Source organism: Anopheles coluzzii, chromosome 2 (assembly GCF_943734685.1).
Source record: "Anopheles coluzzii chromosome 2, AcolN3, whole genome shotgun sequence".
Lineage (NCBI taxonomy): Eukaryota > Metazoa > Arthropoda > Insecta > Diptera > Culicidae > Anopheles > Anopheles coluzzii.
The window spans coordinates 30703778-30726487 of record NC_064670.1 but is presented as its reverse complement, the minus strand read 5'-3'; the positions used below and the strand labels follow the sequence as shown (position 1 = coordinate 30726487).

The window sequence follows — 22710 nt, the reverse complement described above, 5'->3', positions numbered from 1 at the left end:
GTTTGGTTGGGTTGGTTGTTTGTTGTGTTGATTTCGCGGCTACCGGCGCAAGAGTTAGTTTGTTTTTGCGTTACCTGCGGCAAAGACCGGCAAAACTGTGATAAAGCATTGTATTACTAAACATAGCATAAGTATGGTGCGTGTGGACTTATCGAAGCTTACACACCTTCAGAAGGACGCGAGCCAGGTGCGTAATATCTGCATTCTGGCCCACGTGGACCACGGCAAAACCACGCTGGCAGATAGTTTGATCGCAAGCAATGGCATCATTTCCACGCGCTTGGCTGGCAAGCTGCGCTACATGGACAGCCGGCCAGACGAGCAGGAGCGTCAGATCACGATGAAGAGCAGCAGCATTGCGCTGTACTTTCGGCACGAGTCGAACGACGCACACAGCACCGGCGAGGAAGAGTATTTGGTCAACTTGATCGATTCACCGGGCCACGTAGATTTCAGCAGCGAGGTGTCAACCGCCATCCGGCTTTGCGACGGGGCAATAATCGTGGTCGACGTTGTGGAAGGCGTTTGTCCGCAAACACGCGTCTGTCTGCAGCAAGCGTACAACGAGCAGCTTTCCACCGTGCTGCTGTTGAACAAAATCGACCGACTGGTGCTGGAAAAGCGGCTAGAACCGGCCGAAGCGTACCATCATCTTGCGCAGGTGCTGGAGCAAGTGAACGCCGTCGTAGGGAACCTGTTCGCGACGGATGTTTTGGCCCGGGAACAGATCAGTACGACGGCGGATCAAACATCCGCGCTGGAGGAGGCGGATGATTCCTTCCTGTACTACACACCGCAGCAGGGCAACGTGCTGTTTGGTTCGGCGCTCGATGGATGGGCTTTCGATTTGGCAACCTTCGCCCGGCTGTACCACGGTAAGCTGGAGGGCGTACAGGACAGTGGCGAGCTGTTGAACGCACTATGGGGAGACTATTTCTATTCACCGCGCAAGAAAGCGATAGAGCCCGGTGCCACGGAAAAGGGCCGCAAGCCGCTCTTCGTGCAGCTGGTCCTGGACAATCTGTGGAACATATACGGGTTGGTGGAAAACCGAGACGAAGCGAAGCTACGAACCATCTCGGAACGGTGCGGCGTGGTGCAGAATGTGCGCGACCTGAAGCACGCCGATGGACGGGTGCCGGTGAGGAACCTGTTGGCCGGCTGGCTGCCAATGGAACGATCGCTGCTGGGTGCGGTTTGCCGAACGGTCCCCAACCCGACCGGCATTAGCGAGATGAAGGCGGAAAAGCTGCTCTGCTCTCGGTTGGCCGACTTCGCGTCATATCCGGCGGAAACGCAAGCTCTCAAGCGTGACATTATGCGTTGCCGGGCGGACAGCGAACGGTTGATTGTGTTCGTTTCGAAAATGTTTCCTATCGAGCACGGTGCACTAGCGGGAGCGAAGGACACACTGGAACGTTTAACGAAGGCGCTCTCGCTCACCGAGCCTGAGGACGGTGGATGTGACGGGGAGGCGGAAATATTTCTGGCCTTTGCTAGAGTGTACAGCGGTACGCTGAGAAGAGGATCGCGCGTGTTCGTGATTGGACCCAAGTATGATCCACGTACGATGATCACGACGGACGATGCCGGTGCGAATCCACACCTGGTTGAGATCGAAATCGATAGTCTGTTCCTGCTGATGGGCCGTCAGCTCGAACCGGTCGATGCAGTGCCGGCCGGTAATATCGTTGGTATCGGAGGTCTGCAAAACGTGGTGTTGAAAACGGCTACGCTAAGCAACACCCGCTACTGTCCACCGTTTGTCGATCTTCCCCTGATAGCGACACCGATCCTGCGCGTGGCCGTTGAGCCGAAGGATATTCAAAAAATGCCCCAGCTAGTGCGTGGGCTTAAGCTGCTCAATCAAGCGGACGCTTGCGTGGAGGTGCGCGTGCAGGAAAGTGGTGAGCATGTGCTGTTAACGCTCGGCGAAGTGCATCTGGAACGGTGCATCAAGGATCTGCAGGAAACGTACGCAAAAATTGAGCTGAACGTGTCAAAACCGATCGTACCGTTTAAGGAAACAATCGTCCCGTTCGTACCGACGTCGGAGGATAATCCAGAGGAGGAAATAGCAAAGGATCGCGAGAAAGACAAAACGGTAACGCTTCAAACGCCAAACCGGCAGTGTACGATCAAGCTGATAGCAATGCCACTGTCGCAGGAGGTGGTCGACCTGCTAAACAGCAACGAACCGGTACTGAAAGCCTACATAAAGGCACACGAAGCGAAACAACCACTACCGCAGGCGCTGCAGGATTCGATCAGTGAGCTTCGGGCGGGGCTGACCCAGCTGCTGCCCGAAACGGTGCCGTTCGATCGAATTTGGTCCTTTGGGCCGAAAAAGTGTGGTACGAATTTGCTTGTAAACGGGACGGATTTCAAGCATACGGCCGTGTGGTACGAGAATGAGACGACCGAGCAGACGGCGGACGATCCACGCGCGCAGTACGAGTCGTCGTTTTTGAACGGGTTTCAAATGGCTTCGTTGGCGGGACCGCTGTGCGATGAGCCGATGCAGGGCGTGTGCTTTTTGGTGGAACGCTGGGAATTAGACGTGACGATCGGAGTGGATCTTGCTTCGGTTGCGTCTCACGGACCACTTTCAGGTACGTGGTGGTGGTTGAAATGATTGTACGTTATTTGAAGAAACGTAATTAAATGATGCTTATTTCTCACACTCTGCAGGCCAAATCATGTCCGCCGTTAAGGAAGGATGTAAGAAGGCTTTCCAAAATCAGCCGCAACGGCTCGTTCACCCAATGTACAGCTGTAACATAACAGTGAACTCGGATGTGCTTGGTAAGTGGCTGTTTTTTTAAAATTTAGATTAATTTATTATTTAAAAATACAAATTGAACATTGGATCTGTTTGAAAACGGATTTGCCACGTGCTGGCAACACTGTGTCAATACAGGGTTTCCCACGATTTTTTGGTCATTTCCCATAATTTTTTGGTAGCAACCCACGATTTATTGGTCGGTTCCCAAATATTATTGGTCGGTTCCCAAATATTATTGGTCGTTTCCCAAATATTATTGGTCGGTTCCCAAATATAATATAATATAATACCGACCAATAATATTTGGGAAACGACCAATAATATTTGGGAACCGACCAATAATATTTGGGAACCGACCAATAAATCGTGGGTTGCTACCAAAAAATTATGGGAAATGACCAAAAAATCGTGGGAACGCACCAATAAATCGTGGGAACCAACCAATAAATCGTGGGAAACCCTGTAATGAGATTCCTACCCCTCGCCAGAGACCTGTCAAAATCGTTTTGTTTTCTTGGTAGCTGTCAAACGTACTGCGCATCGTTGTCAAACCGAGCACATGGTTTGTTGTCGATTGGAACAAGCGGCGACGACGACCAAAATTCCCCAATTTTACCGATAGAAAGGTAAAAAGTGTGCAAAGTTGCTTGTGTTACTTTCTTCTGTGGCAAAGTGCGTGTGATATTGTGTGTTAACAGCCTCATTTAAGCGCTCACAACAATGGGTAAAAAGGCAAAAGTAGGAAAGGATCGGCGGGATAAGTTCTACAAGCTCGCCAAAGAGTCCGGGTACCGGTCGCGTGCCGCATTCAAGTTGATTCAGCTGAACCGACGCTTCGGATTCTTGCAGCAGTCGCAAGTATGTCTCGATCTGTGTGCCGCTCCCGGCGGTTGGATGCAGGTGGCAAAGCAAAACATGCCCGTCTCGAGCATCGTGATCGGTGTGGATCTGTACCCGATCAAGAACGTGCCGGGCTGTATCAGCCTGATCGGCGACATTACGAGCGACAAAACGAAGGCCGATCTGGCAAAGGAGCTGAAGACGTGGAAAGTGGACGTCGTGCTGAACGATGGTGCACCGAATGTGGGTAAAAACTGGCTGCACGATGCTTACCAGCAGGTCTGTCTGACGCTTAGCGCCGTCAAGCTGGCCACGCAGTTCTTGCGACCGGGCGGATGGTTCATCACGAAGGTGTTCCGCTCGAAGGACTACAACGCGCTGATCTGGGTGCTGAAGCAGCTGTTCCGCAAGGTGCATGCGACCAAACCGTCCGCTTCGCGTAAGGAGTCGGCCGAAATCTTCGTCGTCTGCCAGTACTACAAGGCGCCGGACAAGATTGATCCACGCTTTTTGGACTCGAAGTATGTGTTCGAGGAGCTGGACATCCAGTCGAAGGACATTTCATCGAACAACATTCTGAAGGAATTGGAGCGCAAAACGCCCAAAAAACCGAAGGTGGAAGGTTACGACAGCACGGACGTGCGTAAGATTATAACCGCGCTGGAGTACATGCAGAGCGACAAGCCGCTGGCCCTGTTGAGCCGCGTGACAGAAATTACCTTCACCAAGGCGGACGAAGCAATTGCAAACCACCCGCGCACCACGACGGAGCTGAAGGAATGCTGCAAGGATATAAAGATCCTGGGCCGTAAGGATATCAAGGAACTGTTGCGCTGGCACAAGCTGCTCAGCCCGGAGTTTACGGAGGCTGGCGAGGACAAAGCGGACGATAAGAAAAAGAAGGGTGAAGGCGAGGATGGAGCGAAGGACGACGACGACGACGAAACGGATGTGGACGAGGAGATTGTGGAGTTGAAGCAGATTGAGAAGGAGATTGCGACCCTGCAGAAGGAGGAAGAGCGCAGCTCGAAGCGAATGCGCAAGAAGACCAACAAAGAGCGGGCAAAGCTGAACGAGAAACTGAGCCTGAAGATGGTCATCAAGGGCGATGCCGGCCCGACCGAGCAGGGTGAGGATATGGTGTTTTCGCTGAAGGACGTCGGCACCAGGCAGCAGCTGGAGAGCATCCTCGACCAGGCGCCAGACATTGTGGTAGAAGATAAGTCGGACGATGAGGGTGCCGAGGATGGCGAGTACGTGCGGTACGATCGCGAGACGAAGGGTGATCTGTTCGAGGATGATAAGCTGCTTTCCACCCAGCGAGCCGATAGCGATTCCGAGATAGATTCGGACTTCGACGAGAAGGGTCTTGCGATGGAATCGGACGACGAGGAGCTGAGCTTCGAGGAGGACGAAGATATGAAGGATCCGTCCGACGATGAGGACCGCAATCCGCTGATCACGGATCTGGACTACCGCAGCAAGGTGGACAAGCGGCTGCACCGGGCACAGCTGTGGTACGAGCAGGAAGCGTTCAAAAAGCACAACCTCCAACCGAACGACGAGGAGGTGGTGGATTACGATCTGGACAAGATGATCGAGGCGTACAAGAAGGCGGGCGTGACGGTGCTTGGTACGGAGGGCGCCGATAAGGGCAAGGAGTCGGAACCGCTGGGAAAGAAGGCCCGCCGCCGGTCCAAGCATGATGTGAACAAGCTGGACGGCGACGAGTCGAGCGATAGCAGCAGCTCGTCGGAAGATGAGGACGAACCACAGAACGCACAGGCAGTGGGTACGATGGTGCACAAGACGATAGAGAAGGTGGGTGGCGACAGCGAGGGCGGCTTCGAGATTGTGTCCTCCGAGAAGGTGCGCAAGCCGAAGAAGATCAAGCTGAGCGAGGAGGAGCTGGCGCTGGGACAGATGATAATTTCGGGCAAGAAGACGCGCCGCGATATCATCGATGCGGCGTTCAATCGGTACATGTTTAACGATACCAACCTGCCAGACTGGTTCGTTGCGGACGAGCTGAAAACGATGCAGCGCCATCTGCCGGTGCCGGAAGATGTGGTGGAGAAGTACCGCAAGTCGAAGGACGAGTTCAACGTGCGCACGATCAAGAAGGTGATGGAGGCGAAGGCGCGCAAGAAGCGGCACGCGACCAAGCGGCTGGAGAAGATCAAGAAGAAGGCGGAAACGATCATGGAGAACGTGGACAACACCAACCAGGAGAAGATTCGTCTACTGAAGAAGTAAGTATTGGAAGGTTCGTGTTGTGTTGTACAAATGTTAATGGTTTTCTGTTGTTGTAACCACTTCCCCAGGCTCTACAAAAAGGCCGACGCGAAGAAGAAGGATGTGACGTACGTGGTGGCGAAGAAGACGGGCGTTAGCGGCAAGAAGGTGCGCCGACCGAAGGGTGTCGAGGGCCGGTTCAAGGTGGTCGATCCGCGCATGAAGAAGGATCGGCGAGCCGAGATGGCGAAGGATAAGCGTTCGAAAAAACACGGCAAGGGCCGGGGTAAACCTGCTGCCGGTGGTAAGGGCAAGGGCCGAGGCGGCAATGCCAAGGCAAAGGCTGGAGGCAGTCGTAAGAAGTAAGGTTTTTTTTTTGTTGGGTTAATTCTATTGCTAGTGTAGAGCGTGTACACACAGGAATAGCGAGAGCAAAAACAGAAAAAAACACATCGCTATAAACACTTATAAATAAATAATAAAGATACATTTATGGAATATGAAGGTGCATTCTGTAGCTTAAATTATGAAAGGGCTGCAAAACAATACGGCGTGTTAGTTAATCGTGTAGGAATTAGTGTCGCTTTTATTGCTCGTTCGATGGGTTAGCGATGGTTCCACAGTGAAACCACAAGCCAGACTACTAACAGTAGTTCTGCTTGGGGCGAGAAGACGGCAGCCTTCGAGGCAGCCTTCTGTGCGATTGAACCGTTGCTTGTGCGCTTAGGCATAACGGTGGATAGGACAGTGGAACTGTTAGCACCTACTGTGGTCGAAGAGTTCGATTTAGCACTTGATGTCGTGCCACTCCCCCCCGATCCTTTGCTCGTCGGCGTTGGAGTGATCAATGCTGCTGGACGGTTGGAAGTCGGTCCGTCGGAAGCTTTGCCGTTTGCGGGCTGTCTTCGATCGCTACCGCCCGCTACTTTGCACTGACTGAGCACCTTCCAGCCTGCACAAATGTTACTGCCGGCAAAGGTACAGCCCATATGATAGTTCCAAACGCCCGCCGTAGTGTAGTTCACCTGAAAGCACTGAAACTGGCTCGCGGACGGTGCTGCTTGCTTTGCTAGGGAGGGATTGTGCGGTTGCAGCAAAAGGTGCGTCATGTTAACGAGCGCAACGGTGCACTCTACCTCACCGGCGGTCGCAATGCAGCTGCTGTAGTTGTTAGCGGATTGACAGAACTTGCAACTGAAACCGTGCACTGCAAAGGAGCGCACAAGAGTAAAGGATTAGTGGAAGGATTTGAGGACACAATTAGGCGGGAAAAGCAACTACCTGCATTACCAGTCAATATCCATACCAGGGGTAAAAGCACGACGACAACGGAACTCCAATGTGGGAACATGGCGCAAAAGATTGTTACACTACCATCCGGGAAGTATTTCGCCGCGTGACTAAAACCGATGGACTTGTAGCTGGCAATGAACAGTAACGTGTACAGAATATATAGAACAGAGAATGTACTGTTTGGTAAAAGGTAGAACAATCGTTCCAATTGTTTCTTTCGAGTGTGCAAACGGTCCAACCGGTCCCGCTTGCGTCGTTGTGCGTTCGATGCTCATTAGACGTGTGGAGACAAAATTACCAACAAATGCTAATTGTGCCTCCAGCGGGTTGAGCAAATGAGTAGGCTGTGTCTAGCTCTTTTTCGTATATCGTTATTTTTTTATTCATAGTATTGCTACTAACATTATGTTAAGCTTATCTAGCGCCGTTATTAAATAGGTATGTGGATTTGTTTCACTACTTCAATTATTTGTTTCCATTCTTATCGCTCTACTGCTTCTAGTTCACCATTTTGTAGTGTGTGTGCATAATCATAGTGGTAGAAACGTGTCCAGTAAAATTCGGTTCGGCTCCGCTCTATACCGAACTCAAACACACCTTTCGCGATGCTTCTTCTTCGAACATTCTTTAATGTGTATGCTTACCAACGCGCTTTCCGCTCTCTAGAATCCTTTTCTGTTTTTTTTACTTTATTTTACGCGGAATCGTATACTATTTACAAAGAAAGAAAGAACAAAAACACAGTTAAAGAGGATACAAATCCTCCCAAACTGTCTACTCGAAAACCAGCATTGCAGCACACTGGCAGGCTAAGAAAAAAAAGAGAATTTTCTCTCTCTACGGTAATACAAAAACCGCTTCCTTTTAAAACAAACCCGGCAATCCCGGATCCGGGCATTACTATTGCCTGGTCGATTTCCCAATTTCATTTTCCGCGCGCGCGTGTGCGCGTGTTCGTTGGTATGATGGTGTGTGGTTAAATTAAAAGATAAGAGTTTGCAATAAATAGTCTCGAATAAAGTAATGATAATAAATAAGCAAGATTAGCCAAGCAATGTGCGGGGCAGAACGCGTGCAGCATCCAAAGCGGGAAACATTTGCCCATTGCACACACACACGCACGCACCTCGTTCTTTCCATCACTGGTCGCCATGTTACGTGAAGCATAGTAAAAGCCTGCTGCGCTCCTAAAATCGGAGGATTGCTAAATATTACATACATTTGTGTGTGTATGCGTGTGTTTTTTTCGGTTAAAAATCCATCCTCCCTCTCTCCCCCTTTCTCCCTCCTCCATTCCAGTCCCGGTGACTGTGTTTGAGTAGGCCTTGCGGGCGCAGTAGCGATGAAAAGAACGAGATAATCGTGGATTCGTGTTCGGATTGCTGGCTGAGTTTCCCGTTCGCTGCCGGAGCCTAAGCCGCCCAAATGCTGCTGCTGTTTACGTGTTTATGTTTACGTGTCAGTCAGTCAGGATGCAAACCGTTTGCTTAATCCTGTCCTTAAAGTTGTACCGTACATCGGAATCGGTAGATAAAACGATTCCCGGATGGCGTCGGCCCGGTGCGTGGTCGCGATCCGGAACCGTTTTATGCGCCCGATGTGTAACTGTTTTCGTATGTAGCGGCTTGGCGATTTGCGCGGATTAAAAGTGCGGCTAGGTTTGTAACACTACTGGACGTGGCCGCAGACACGTGGAATATCCGTACAGCTAGTAATCGTATTGATCAATAAATAAATAAAGGGAGCGCGGGTCCGAAACCCAGGGCCGCCCAACCAGGCTGGCCAGTTTCGTGGGGAGCGAGCTACATGTAAAGTATATGAAGGTATTACAACTAATGCAGGTGGATGATCATAATGGAGAAAGGGGGGGGAAAACATATGGAAGGAATGGACAGTCGCCTGTGTATCCGCTACCCCCTTACTATAGCTTCCCTAAAAGCGGACAAGGGTGGTCGTCTTCCCCATGAGGGTTTTTTTTTGTCGTTTTGTGTGTGTGTTTGTCTGCTGACGGGTTGTAACATTCTCTGGCCCTTAATTTTCGCTGCCCACTGTGCCGTCCGTGGTGTTCTGGTACGTCCGGAACGATACCGACTCGGTCTGCGTGTCCTCGGTGGCGGCCGTGATGGCGGCAGAGTTCGCACGGTACGACGAGACGGGCTGCCGCGACGGCACCTTCCACTTGTTGTACGTGCTGCTGGCGGGCGTCTTCGCCGGCTTCGAGGCGTAGTAGCTGGAGGTTTCCGGCGGTACGCACAGCATACCGTACACGTTGATACCGGGCAGCCCGGCGTACGTTGGCTGATCGTGCGCCAGCGGTCCCTCTGTGTATTGCGGGTGGGAATGGGAAAAGAGACAAACATTCGATTAGCACCGTATGGAGGCTTCTCCCTTTCCCAGCTCTGCTGCTTACCGAGCCGATAGTGGGGCGGACACTTGCAGATCACCAGATAGTGCGACTTGCCCGTCCGGGTGTTCTGGAGCGCTAGGATGGACCAGTCCTTCGGGGCGCGGCAGTCCCGCAGCTCGTTCGTGTTTTCGCACGTCTTCGCCAGCGTAATGGCGCGCTTCTGCTGATTGCCCACCAGCTTGATCGTGTGGTTGTCGTCCTCGTTCAGACTAGCCGAGCACGGATCGCGGTATCTGGGTAGAAGTAAAAAAGGCGAAACAAAAAAGATGATCGTGAGTGAAGAATAATTACACCAGCGCGCGCAGCAAAGGGTTTGTCCCGGGGATGTGTGTTCGGATCGCGTTGGCTCTCGGGAAGGGGGGTGATCAGAGGGGGTGGGGGGAATGGATGGAGGACAACACCATGGCTTGCTGAGAGATGCGCTGATAAAGCGGTGTTGTAAGTGCCGTTAATGAATGTTGTTTTTTTCCTTCTGCTGGAATTGCTTGTTTTACTTAGGCGCTGCCGTCGTTACCGGTTTATACAGTGAGTGAAATTGTTATAGGGTCATCTGTTTTTTTTTTTGTTAACAACTTTTTATATCGGTAGGCTCCCACCTCAAACGCTTGATGTCAAATTGTTGTAAATGATAAAAAATAATTCGTGTAAGGCTATAACGAGTTGATGTTTGGTAAAACAGCTCATAAAGAGTGCTGACGGAGACATCGTCATTATATGTGTTACGTTGAATTCATTTCGAAAACTAATTAAAACAAAGATCTACAAAATTCAAGAGCTAACCGTAACCGTATCTGCAGATAATTTTAATCCAATTAAAGATAGAATGATAATTCTTAACAATAATAATAATAATAATAATAATAATTAATAATAATTATGAAATACACGCGCGTCAGGAATCCGCTGACTCGGCGCGGTAGCGAGCCGATGGTAGGGAGTTGCCGATGCAGCCGTTGGTCAACACGACACCGGGCACCGTTCGCAGATTCCAGAACGCATCCCACACACATCTAAGCGTAGGAAATGGGGACAGCTAGGTTTTTGTTTAGATTCAGAATTCATCCGCGACAGAGCTGTTAAGGCCCTATTCCATTACAGGAATAATTTAGGAATTCATCATCTGTCGTTGACCACATTTGACAGCAAAATCCGCTTCGCTAATGTAATAACACGCTCGGAATTATGGAACGGAATTTTATGTAAAATCTATCTTTCTATTTAAAATAATATTTTACTGAAGGAGTTGTTTAGCTAAGACACTTTCGGAACTGCTTTATGTGTTTCTTTCTAAAATTCAAATACCTTGACAGTGGAATTATCATTCTTGCCAGAATTTACCTTGGTCTGGATCAATTCATTTTTCCTGGCGAGGTAAAAGCTGTTAAACGCTATTTAGACTTGCCAATTCCATTCCAAAATTCCCAAATGTGATAGAGTCTTCAAAAAAAGCGATTGATAAGGATTTTTGTAAACAAATGATGATGAATGTTGTTCATGTTATGAGGCTCAAGTCAGTCTCCCACCAAAATTTGCTCGAGAATGAGAATACGCTTAAAGAAACTTCTACCACTGTAATTGATCCAATGAACCAATTAGTAAACCGAAACCGAAGCTCTCTTGCACGGAATCTTCACGTATGTCAGCTTGGTGGAAATCTTAACACATATTAACCACGTGTAGCGTAAAGATGATATTTGTGCGTAACAGTCACTAAGTGTGTGTGTTACAACCTTCGTCATCTTCAGACATGATTCATGCGGCTCAGTTTTCCTGTTGACATTCCGGTGTTCAAAACAACGACGAACAACCGGCTGTGCAAACGCTGCAACACCACAGTATTGGTGAAACGCTCGTTTGTGGCAATGGTGCGCCAGTTTTTCGGGACCCTCGTCGATCGTCACCTTTCGAAGCGAACTGCCCGTGGTGACAGTTTTTCGCCAGATGGCTTCCAGACAAGAGTCTCTCCAAAACCGTGGTACGTTAGGCGCTGGGCGCCTCCTCGTGGTGGCGCTGCTCGTGGCAGCATGCTTCGTTGGCAGTGGTAGGTGTTGTGTGGAGTAACTAAACCCTTTCCCCTACTGTTGCTGCATTGATATTTCACCCCTTCCCCAATTGGGCACGTTGTGGCAGGATTGGCATCACTGAACTGTAAAATATGTCACTCGATCGGAAACTACGAGGAGTGTCTGCGCAGCCCGTCCGCCCCGTGCACGGCCTCGCTCGTCAACACGTCCCACCTGTTCCTGTCGTCCTCCAATCCGACCCTGCGCAACGTATCGTACCCGGGCCCAGTGCCGGAGTTCCAGTGCTTCCAGGTGAACTACACGGTCGGCGTGATGTGGCACTACCAGATGGGCTGTACGTACGCGACGACCAAAATCTGTGAGGGATGGAAAACGGCTAGCAAGTGTCTTACGACTCGCTCGAACGTCATGGGCGTACCGGGACGGGTGAAGGTGCCTCTGCGGGCTGATTATAACCCGAACGGGCCACCGATACAGATCCATCCGCGCCCGAACGTTGCCGCTGCCGCCGTACCAGCGCAGCACAGCACCCAACCACTGAACTGCAAAATATGTCACTCGACCGGAAACTACGAGGAGTGTTTGCGCAGCCCGTCCGCCCCGTGCACGACCTCGCTCGTCAACTCAACGCATCTATTCCTAACGTCCTCCAATCCGACCCTGCGCAACGTACCGTACCCGGGCCCAGCGCCGGACTTCCAGTGCTTTCAGGTGAACTACACGGTCGGCGTGATGTGGCACTACCAGATGGGCTGCACGTACGCGACGACCAAAATCTGCGAGGGTTGGAAAACGGCCAGCAAGTGTCTTACGACTCGCTCGAACGTCATGGGCGTCCCGGGACGGGCGAAGGTGCCACTGCGGGCCGATTATAACCCGAACGGGCCACCGATACAGATCCATCCGCACCCGAACGGTGCCGCTGCGGCCGTACCAGTGCAGCGCAGCAGCAAGTCGGTCGCTTCCGGACGAAGTGCCATCGAATGTTTGTTCCTTTCGCTGGTGTTCGGTTGGGTGGCAACAACGCTGCTAAGATACTGAGGGAGGGCGATGGTAGTTGAAATAAAGTTATAAGAATTATGCTGTATGCCCGAAGAACGGTGCTTTTCCCCCCCCCCTTTTTTCTGTGAACAACATGTTCCGTCTAGACGCGCCCGGGGTCGGTACTAAGACTCGGCAGACCCGGTAGACATTAAACCTTGCCCGTTGAAGGTTGAAGCCGTTACGCGTAAAGGTGTGTAACGGACGCACGGCTGTTCGGAATAGATATATTATCAGTGTAAGTATAGGAGTGCGTAGTTTGTTGAAATTAGAAAGCTACACACGCTGCATGGAAAGCAAAGCGCGTCTCCATACGGTGCACAATTGAATCGAAAGAATCGCTCGCTGCTCACAATCAGATCATCTCGCTGGTGTGTAAGCGATCCCCATGCGGTGCGGGAAATTCAGCTTCTACCTTCCCACACACATAAGCACACGTGGGTGAAGCGATCAAGATAGTAGCACACACACATTGTGAGCCAATTATTAATTGACCGCTTTCAAACTGGCGCTGGCCGGGCGCTCTGTTGCCCTCTAATGTTCATTAACTTTTGCCTCGCTGTTTGGTGGTCGATCGTTGATCGGAAACTGATGCGGCCACCGTGTGTGTGTGTGTGTGAGGGGCTGGAATTTCAGGTCACCGAAATTTACCGGACTCGGCCAATCGAACCACTTACTTCCGGTCATTGATTCCGATTGCGATCGGGGGATCATCATCACCCACCAGCAATCGAAATATGATCGATCGTCGGTGGAATTTAATCACTCGTGCCCGATCAGCGCACAGGTGCGTGTACCATATTCTTTCCGTGCTGTCCACACACACACACACACACACACCCACACACATATGTGGGGGTGATGGTGAAAATTTTCGTGCTACCCCTTTCTTTCTCTCTCTCCCCGCCTCCCTTACACACTTTACACGCACCGGGCCGGAAGGTGGATGATTTTTCCGATCCGGCAGGCCCAGTAACCCGGTTGGCCCCGGGACGCGGTTATTGCAACCAATTTACCTCCCTCCATACACATACACACACACAAACGCAGACACATGGACAAACCAATGAAAATTTGGAAAATGTTCGGCCACTCCTCGTCCGATCGGTCGGAACCCAATTTTCCCCCCGCGTGGTCCGAAGGGAGAAATTTTTGCATATCGAGCGAGTGCAATTCGATTCGATTATGATTTGCCGTGAGTGAATTGTTGTCTGCTGACTGTGGATGAAGGGAGGTGGGTGGGTCACGATTGCGAGACGGAGAAGCGGAGCAAAATAATCGCACAAATGAAATAATGCGAATAACAAAATGCGAACACACCACATCAGGGAAATGAAGCAATTTTTTTGTTGTAGAGGTGCTGCTGGTGGAAAGTTTTTGGAGCGAACTTCCTCTTCTCCTCATCCCCTAATTGCCAAAGCAAGGGGAAGTTCGATTATTAAATGGATCTTTCCGATCTGCAGCTCCGCTGAGAAATGTTCAATCACAACCGATAAGAAATGGACTGAAATCTTCCTGCACCGATGGGCGATAATTGATTAATGCTTTGCATTAAGCTTTTATTTTTATAAAATTAAACTTATTATGCATGAGTTTGTGCATGCGAGTCGCAAGCCGCAAAGATAAAGCAAACATTTGACTCCTTCAACGCTTTGAACTCCCGAGGCAAACAGTTAACGCTTTGGAATTAATTATTCTAAAAAAGGAATAACAAGATAAGTACAATGTTTCGATGACTCCGATGACTCCCCGCACGGACACACTTTTCGCTAACATTTGCTTGGCTGTGTCAATCGGTTGCATTTATCTCTTTCCGCTTTACCACCCCACGGGCTTAATGAGCTTGCAACCCTTGCGGGTGATTATTGTACACGCGATTGCAGGAAAGGAAATCATTAGAGTTTACACAGTCGAAGGGTCCGAGCGGTTCGCTTAGATTCCCTCATCGGTGGGAGGTCACACCATCGGGCGGTTACGGTCGGAGAAAGTACCACCCTCCCTGGGTGGAGGGAAATTTGTTGCCAATGAGATTATTATTTTAGCGTAATCATTAGCCCGGACGAGGACGCTGCGTAAGCAGAAAAGAGCTTTTGTTACGTGCAGTCGCGCTGATCATACTCCCGCTTTGTGCATTGATCGATGTGAGTGAGGTACAGGTTCAGTTTGACCTTCACTTTGCGCTGCAAACACCACGCCAAGGTGGTGCAATCAACCACACTCAGGGGGATGTAAATGACGAAGATATTGAAGGGTGGATCTTATGCCTTTTTCTTCCCGTCGCTCGTTGTATGACAGCATGGTGGTGATCGCAAACGGGGTTAAAATGATTGATAGTGTATGATTTGGTGTGTGTGTGATGGATAAACAAAAAACCCTCGGTATGCAGTTTTTATTGTCCTGTGATAATGCCCTCCCGCGTGGTGTTCAGCGGGGGCAATTGATTTTTACAACACTCTCGCTACAAAGGAAAGCTAAAGGACGCAGTTAAGCGACTGCTTGCAATGTGATGGCCAAACAAATGTGGTGTGTTTGTTGTTTGCTTTCTCTGCTCACTCATCACTTCACTGCTGTACGAGTGTTAATTTATGTGTAAACTGTAGCAATGATCCAATGTGGATTAGTGTGCGATTAGACACGGGTGATTAAATTCCGCTGCGATTTATTTTAATGAGTGCTGTTAACAATTCCTCGCACGAAAGCGCATGGATCGATCGATAGGTCCCGATAGCAAAACATGACCGAGGTGCCCGTGCGCCGACGCGGACTTGTAAATTTTGCAAGTTATCGCAGGAGAGCCTCCAAGTTTTCCCCCCGTGTTGCATAAATTCTTCGCCCAAGTTCGAGCGAGGTCGTCGTTGGTCTGAAGTCCGACACTAAGTTTAATTGGTATGCTTAGCCCAACACTGCCCAAGCATAGCTGGGCTAATCTTAGATGAATTGGTTTGTTGTTGTTCGGAACCTGTTCGTTTTTGTTGCATTTTGAAGTCACACTTGCTCGCACAGACGAAAAACGATACCAGAGGATCGATGGCCTGGCTTAAATCGGGCGATGCATCAGCGAACATGAGCCAACGGGTGTGTAATCTTCAGCCATGTGGCCGGCAAACGATCGGGCAAAATGAGCTACTGAAGAAAGGAGGGGTTTGGTGCTCTCGGTAATAATTCCTTCCTGGGTCTGTAACGGATATGTTAATATAGAAGCAAACCCCAACGCGAATGGCGCCCGAAAAATGGTGTTCGTTTTTGTAGATCATCATCAGCAGCAAAAGATACACGGCAAAAAGACACTGCTGCTTGTCGGTTACTGGCCATGGTAATAGCAAGCAAACGGCTTGTTTGACTGTAATCATGGTCGTGTAAATCGTGCCTGCTTCACACCATGACCCATTGCTCAAAAGCTTCCGTGGCTGACACATGTGGGGGGAGGTTAGGAAGATTGTGTCTGGATCTGGCCTCCCTGCAGTGGACAGTGAACGCGAATCTAAATCAGCCAGGTGGGAAATGAGGCTACCCGTGTTCAGCGCATATTCATTATGCACAGGGCACAGGCGATGATGGTGTAAGAGAGCGTGCCATCGCGGACCTCGCGGCCGATCGTGTTCTTATTCTGGCTTTACCATCGATCGGCATCGTGAAGATGTCGCGAACAACCAACAGGGAACGACAGGGAGCATCGAGCGGGGAGAAAATATTGCATATTACCTAGACATTAGCGTTCCCTGTGGTTCGTAAGTTCGCTAGGGCTAGGGAACAATGTTACCCCTTGTCCGGTGGGACGACCTGCAATGCCGAGCTGAGGCACATTTTCCAGCAGAAGTATGTCCCCGCGTGTTCCATGCATTCGATACGCTCACACCCTTGGCCTCCCCGTGTGTGCCCGGTACATAATTGAAGCTGGCAGGGGTTCCAAAGAGGAAGGAGGTTGTGTTTCATTACAACGGCACCACATTCTCGTACTAGCTGTCCCTCCGGGACGGGAAGCTGGGCCTCACAAGGTGGTGCGCATCGGTATCCGAAATATAGATTTTAACGGAATTGCATTGTTAGTGGATGAACCGAAACGGTGGAATGGAAATTTGAATTCCAGGCTCCTCCCGGTGGCTTGAACCGTTGTCATTTGCTCGCCACTGGCTCTGGCTTTCCTGGGACAGTCGTGCATTAGCTTAGAAGGTGGCCAGCCCCCCAAAAATGCTTGTTCCTGTGCGGGAATTTACATCGTGATCGTGTTTCCTGGTGATTTAATTAAATACGTGACCCCTGCTGATGCTCCCGGGCGAACGGTGCTGTTTCGTAAAGGGAATAGAACATGTAACCGGAGCGCATGTCGTGTCGTGCACTAGCACTAGAAATTCTTACACGGCCCTATAAACGAGTAATAAACATTTCAATTCGGATAATGAGAAGAAGAATGTTAATGTCGTTTTTGCTAAGGATTGCCGGGGTGCGGGTAACGGCGAGTCGGCGAGTCGGCTGATCAGTTGTAATGCTAACCGAGGAGGGTGGCTAGAAGTTGCTAACACGATCCGGTAATGGATCTTTAGTACGATGAAGTGAGATTGCTGGAGTACTGGATGTAGCAGTATCACTTTTTTAGCTTGAGTATTATTTATAATGTTAAAATTTAGGTACGATATGTAACCTGCCAGGTTTCTCTATACATCTCTACACTTTTGTAATTATTTCCAATATCGTTGATGGGATTTCGTTACATAAACATCGATATTTTCTCGTTAGATGGATTCTCCAATTACACATGATATATCTTAGGGTAAAAACAGAAATATTTGATAGCTGGAAATCGCTGCAAAAATGTAAATTCACGACACCAACAGTCTACAGTATCAAAACAAACGGATCCCCTATGCCACACTTATGCTCTTGAAACATCCAATGTAAACGTCCTTTGTCAAAGTTTTCAGAATCTACCTTGAAATCGTTAAGGAATCTACAATTTAGTTCCCGGCAATATAAGATTCCTCTCTACTTCTTTGGGAATAGTGGAGATGTTGAGGAAACTTACCAAATATGTTGTTAGTATTCAGTATCCAAAAATGAAATGTTTAGCAATCATCTTCTTTCGCTGCAGAATAATATATTTCTGCGACCTGCCATCCTGTAAATCCTGCTTAGGGAATCTAGACAGTCTAATCACATTTGCCTTAAAACAGAAAATTCACCTTAAGCGGGCTACGGACTAAAGTATAAAAAGTCATAATTTAAGCCGCGATGGTCTACCCACATCAAACACATTGTGGTCAATGGCAGAAAGTGTTGAAATCTAAAGAGAAACCCTGCAACGCGTGACATTTTAAACCTCTCCCCGACAAGTACACACTTTCTGCCTGGGAGTAATGAAATCGATCACACGACGCATAATCGACACGGGCGCTGGTGCAGAAAGGTTCATTGAAATCATCCGGTGTGCAGTGTTTACCCTTCCTCCCATCCCCTCGCATCGTCTCACTGAGGTCTGGGCACGACCTGTGCGATAAACCTGTCCGACACTAATTCGATTACCGTGTAGAAACGATTTATGGGTTCTTTTCCCGCTTTTGTTGTAAACACACAACGGCACCAGACACACATGATACACACACACATACACGTCTCTCATGCATTCCCCACACCGGTGTAAGAAATTCAATAAACTCCAATAACTGTAACCTCCCAGAGCATGCTTTTGCTGTGCCTGCTTGCTTTGCTGCCTTTTGTTTGTGCCAATAGCTCTTCTCTTCGCAATAGGGCTTTTTGTGCTGTGAGCCACGAGGGCGATCGTGCGCGATGTGCGGTGGTGCGCCTGTCATACATCATGTTTAGCAGCTTGTTTAGTTTAGTTGCACCAAAGCATAATGAGACGCGCGAGCTTTGCGAACGAGTTTGCTGCGTTTGGGTTGACGCAGTCCGAAGACCGAAGCACCCGGGAAAGCTTCGAAGCATGATTGATGAGGGTAATTGCTTTCTGCACTCATCCGCCGTGACCGTGAGGCACTGCCGCGCTCCCCCCCCCCCCCCTTCCCTTTCCCGCTGCCCAAGGAGCAGGAGCCACTGTGGGACCGATTGGCGATGCGCTTCACGGCCCGGCAGACGCCTTCTTCCGGCATGGCGGGGAATGACGATCCCACCAAGCCCCTGCCGACCGACCCACGGTCACGGCGTTTCGGTGCGGAAAGTGAAAACCCCAATTACGTGTGTGGCGGGCTGCGTCTGCGTTCCACCCTCGTAAGCGCTGGAGGAACGTTTAGTTTTTTTGTTCACACACCAACACAATTTCGATCGGCCAGAGCCAGATGGCGGGGTATGTGGGGCGATAGTTTTTGGGGGTTCTAAGGAACTCGATTTTGTCGTGAAAAGAAAACAAAATCGCGGAAAATTGGAAATTAATCAACCATTCACAACCATCCATCGGTATGGGGTGATTGTCTCGGCAAGCTCCACAGCCTTGAGCTTTCGGGGGCCCGGGAAAGACCTTGATCTACAAATTCCGACGTCTCTCGTCGTCCCGAGGTCACTTGTGGGCATTCGCTGCCAGTGGGGCGTAGTTCAATGACTCCGATGGAGGCGCATCGAAATCAACATATCTGTTGTGAGCGTTGCGGGAAGAGCCATTTTCACCAGTCATGTCAATTGATGGGGCGAACGACTCTACCTCCTGCATGGCCATCTTTCCAGACGCTCTCGTTACTGATTACGAAGAATGTTTTAATCGGTTTCGACTAAGCGATGGGTGGTGGGTTCTGGGTTTTGAAAATGGGAAAACTGAACACACGGAACAACGCGCGCACAACCCAACCCGCAAGGGACTGTTGCCCTTTGGTGGTGGTGGTGGTTGGCGCACAACAACTTACCTCGGCGGGCAGGCACACAGTGGCTGGGTGTAGTTCAGACGCACGTAGACAGCATTGCAGACCTGTTCTCGGACCCGGTGGATGGTTGGGAAAAATGAGAAATGAGAAATGAAGGCAAAAAATAGAATATTGATTAGAACACGGCAGCAGATGAAGGCTAACGGTGTGTTTGTGTGCGCGAGCGCTGCGCCAATGCTTACCTGCTGGATGGCGCACTCGGGCAGGAAGTAGATATGCTGATTGTGTGGGTAATAATGGTACTTGGTGGGTGCGAGGCCAGTCTAAAATGGGAAGCAAAGAAAAAAAGGAAACAAATGTGAGGAAAGGTGAACATTATCGGCTAATTCTGCTGCGCATTCTGGTGCAGCATGGAACATGAATTTGATTTTCGAGGATCTCCTCATTAGGTGTGCGTGTGTGTGTGTGTGGCAAGTTTATTTTTGGCATTTGGCGTAGATGTTGTTTCTGGGCGTGTGTAGGCATGAGTTGGAAGCATTAACGGTGATTCTTGAGAAAGAAGAAAAGAACTACACACATGGAAATCATTGCCACCGAACTTAACTGAAATATCCCACTCGCTGCTCTGTGCATATTGTTTTGAGTAGCTGATGCTATCAACTTTATCCTATACCATCACTAATTACACATTTATCTCTCTCTCTCTCTCTCTCTCTCTCTCTCTTTCTCTCTCTTCCTGCCTCAATAGGAAAACTGTACGCCGTGATAGGGCGACGGCACGGGCGCATCCAGTCGGCGGATCTGATCGAGGGCAGCGGCCAGTTCGACGTGACCGCCGTCATACCGGTGATCGAGTCGTTTAACTTCGCAACCGAAATACGCAAGCAAACGTCCGGCCTGGCGATGCCGCAGCTCGTCTTCAGCCACTGGGAGACGGTCGAGATCGATCCGCACTGGGTACCGTCGACCGAGGAGGAGTACCTGCAGTACGGCGAGAAGGCCGACTTTACGAACGTGGCCCGCGTCTACATGGACGCGATACGCGAACGGAAGGGTTTGCCGGTGGAGAAGAAGCTGGTCGAGTTTGCGGAAAAGCAGCGGACGCTATCGAAAAATAAGTAAAAGCAGCATGCCCCTTGCGGCGGGCTGTTTGAAAAGCGGTTTAGAAAGAAGGCACCGTATAGCGAACTCGACAGCGATACTTTTTTGAAGCGCAACAAGAAAAAGGATAGTTCATTCTTTTGGCACAGGGACAGCGCAGGTAGTTTTGTGGATTGTTTTACCTATTTCTGATAAATTTAAGCAGTTAATCCTTAACATAATTGATTTAAAGTCAGTGCCGTAATGGATGCTCGGTTACAGTACGATCAGCAAAGTGACTTTTCCTTTTAACGGCCACGTATTGAGAACGCGAAATCGCAACACGGTTTATTATAGATTCGTTTCCAGCTAATAGGGAACGGGGAGAAGAAAAAGAAGGCCAAAGCGTACGGGGTTGGACGTGCTGTGACCGAGCCAACACAACCGGGCAAGAAAAGCACAACCGGTGGAGGGGATGTGCTGCTAATCAACCGCAGACATAACTATATCCGTGGGTGGGTGGGTGGATGTTCTGTCGTTTCGATCCTCAGCAAATCAGCGAAAGGCGATCCTCAGCGAAACCGAACACGAAAGCGTGTAAAATAGATCAAACCACCATCGTCACCGCGTCGACGATGGCGCACGTTCGTCGCTTGATGGCGATGGGATCTTTTCGGGTTAAGAGGGGCAACTGACCTAGAAAATAAAATTTCTTAAAGCTCACACACGGTTCCCGTCACAGTGTGTAGTGTGTGGTGTAGTTTTCCATCAACTGCAGCCCCGGGGTCGTGGGTTTGCTGTGAGGTTTTCCCCGGTGGATCGTATTTCCACGCCATGACTTTCCCCTTGTGACAAGAAGCTTTTCGCTTTCCTTCTCCGTGGACTGTGCAAAACCAACATGGTCCAATGGTAGTGTTCTGTGATACGATCCCGCCTGTTTGCAGACTGGAGGTGCTTCCGACTAATTACACGTACATTGGTTGCGGTGCGACGACAATGGTTTCAACCGCACACATATGCGTTGAGTATGTCAATTAGGAAGACGACGATGGCAAACCGTACAAGATCGTGTGTAGCGTGTAAGTGTACGGCAAGCATCAGCAACAAAAGCGGTAGCATCCCATTCCCACACGCGCGACTCGTTGGCATTTTCCCCGATTTTCCCATCGGTCGGAAATGGGAATGGATAAGCGGGAGCGGGTAGCCACCGTAGATAAAGCTGCGTTGTGTTCGTCTTGATTGGTTTCACTTTCACGTATCGATGCACGGATTTACATGCGCATCTCCTCCGTGCGGGCAAATCGAGCGACTCGGGAGACGGGAAATGACATGAGAGGGGAAGAAGAAATAATGCGGACACGGTGAAACTGCGCGCAAGAGAGTGATTTCGCTTTCGTTGCCGTACGCCGCTGGTACGAATGGTATGGTGGGAAACGTTCCATCCCTGCGCACCGGTAAGACACGGAGGTTTCCCGTCTGCGTTACCGTCTACGTTGATATGACGCTATCTTGATATGGCGGGAGGCAGACGCACCAGAATCGCACAAATCACGCTGAGCTGAGGTGGACGAAACGAAGAGCCAAATGGACGGAAGTTTTGGAAATGCGCATGATTTCACCCACTGCGCACAGTCGGCGCGGGTTTGCCATGTTTGCTAAGCGCGAGCGGGAAAGTTATACAGTAGCTCCGACACATGATGCTGCCGCCGTATCCGTATCGTTGCAGGCAGAAGGGTTTGTTGGGCGGAAGACGCACCCTACGCTGGCAGCGAGATGCCAATTAACGGTGCACACCGTGGGCAGAATGTCGTGGTCGCATAGTTTTGAGTCGGCCAGTGGCGGTATGGTTCGGGGCTAATTAATTGGGGCCCGCAGTAATTGGGTGTGCAGGTTCCATGTCAGTGTCCACGACAAACCGGAAGGCTGTGGTAGCTTCCTTCTACACGGTCGTTTCAAGTCGTTGTCAAGGCAGGGGAGACAGGGGTTGAGGATCATCTCGGGTAAAGAATGCTGAGCCGTGTTGTAGTGACTTTATGAAACGTAATTAAATTCCTTAATTGTGTAGCATTAATCCCGACAATGTTGGTCACAGCAAAACACAAGTTGATCATAACAAAAATCTGGCAAAAAACAACTGGTTCATGAGAATGATGGAGAAAAAATCCAGCCAAAGATGGAATGTGATCCATCGGAGTGCTTGGG

At 49.9% G+C, this 22710-nt stretch overlaps 4 protein-coding genes across 4 annotated transcripts in view; 3 read left to right on the top strand and 1 right to left on the bottom strand.

Annotated features, from left to right (window-relative positions):
• On the top strand, positions 1 to 20803 carry LOC120953611 (elongation factor-like GTPase 1). Its single transcript, XM_040373738.2, has 3 exons — positions 1 to 2612; positions 2692 to 2805; positions 20177 to 20803. The coding sequence occupies exons 1-3, from the start codon at positions 134 to 136 to the stop codon at positions 20548 to 20550; spliced, it is 2967 nt and encodes a 988-aa protein (XP_040229672.2). The 5' UTR covers positions 1 to 133; the 3' UTR covers positions 20551 to 20803.
• On the top strand, positions 3320 to 6364 carry LOC120953612 (pre-rRNA 2'-O-ribose RNA methyltransferase FTSJ3). Its single transcript, XM_040373739.2, has 2 exons — positions 3320 to 5877; positions 5950 to 6364. Exons 1-2 carry the CDS (start codon positions 3506 to 3508, stop codon positions 6224 to 6226), a joined length of 2649 nt encoding a protein of 882 aa, XP_040229673.2. The 5' UTR covers positions 3320 to 3505; the 3' UTR covers positions 6227 to 6364.
• LOC120953614 (uncharacterized protein DDB_G0271670) overlaps positions 8683 to 22710 on the bottom strand; it is a 60435-nt gene continuing 46407 nt past the window's right edge. Inside the window, exons 3-6 of the mRNA XM_040373740.2 lie at positions 19671 to 19751; positions 19471 to 19532; positions 9564 to 9793; positions 8683 to 9474 (exon numbers count right to left, since the gene is read on the bottom strand). Coding sequence (XP_040229674.2) covers positions 9185 to 9474; positions 9564 to 9793; positions 19471 to 19532; positions 19671 to 19751 — 663 coding nt within the window. The 3' untranslated portion in view covers positions 8683 to 9184. The remainder of the gene's footprint in view (positions 9475 to 9563; positions 9794 to 19470; positions 19533 to 19670; positions 19752 to 22710) is intronic.
• Positions 11413 to 12682, top strand: LOC120953616 (uncharacterized). The gene is made up of 3 exons (XM_049606594.1): positions 11413 to 11601; positions 11691 to 12016; positions 12437 to 12682. The coding sequence occupies exons 1-3, from the start codon at positions 11502 to 11504 to the stop codon at positions 12623 to 12625; spliced, it is 615 nt and encodes a 204-aa protein (XP_049462551.1). The 5' UTR covers positions 11413 to 11501; the 3' UTR covers positions 12626 to 12682.

Excerpts from the sequence above, each read along its gene's own strand:
- LOC120953612 (XM_040373739.2), top strand. The coding sequence starts at position 3,506 with ATGGGTAAAAAGGCAAAAGTAGGAAAGGATCGGCGGGATAAGTTCTAC. Across the intron at positions 5,878-5,949 it reads AAGATTCGTCTACTGAAGAA|GCTCTACAAAAAGGCCGACG; the intron begins GTAAGTATTGGA and ends CCACTTCCCCAG.
- LOC120953611 (XM_040373738.2), top strand. The coding sequence starts at position 134 with ATGGTGCGTGTGGACTTATCGAAGCTTACACACCTTCAGAAGGACGCG. Across the intron at positions 2,613-2,691 it reads GTCTCACGGACCACTTTCAG|GCCAAATCATGTCCGCCGTT; the intron begins GTACGTGGTGGT and ends CACACTCTGCAG. Across the intron at positions 2,806-20,176 it reads AGTGAACTCGGATGTGCTTG|GAAAACTGTACGCCGTGATA; the intron begins GTAAGTGGCTGT and ends CTGCCTCAATAG.
- LOC120953616 (XM_049606594.1), top strand. The coding sequence starts at position 11,502 with ATGGCTTCCAGACAAGAGTCTCTCCAAAACCGTGGTACGTTAGGCGCT. Across the intron at positions 11,602-11,690 it reads AGCATGCTTCGTTGGCAGTG|GATTGGCATCACTGAACTGT; the intron begins GTAGGTGTTGTG and ends ACGTTGTGGCAG. Across the intron at positions 12,017-12,436 it reads GCGTACCGGGACGGGTGAAG|GTGCCACTGCGGGCCGATTA; the intron begins GTGCCTCTGCGG and ends GGACGGGCGAAG.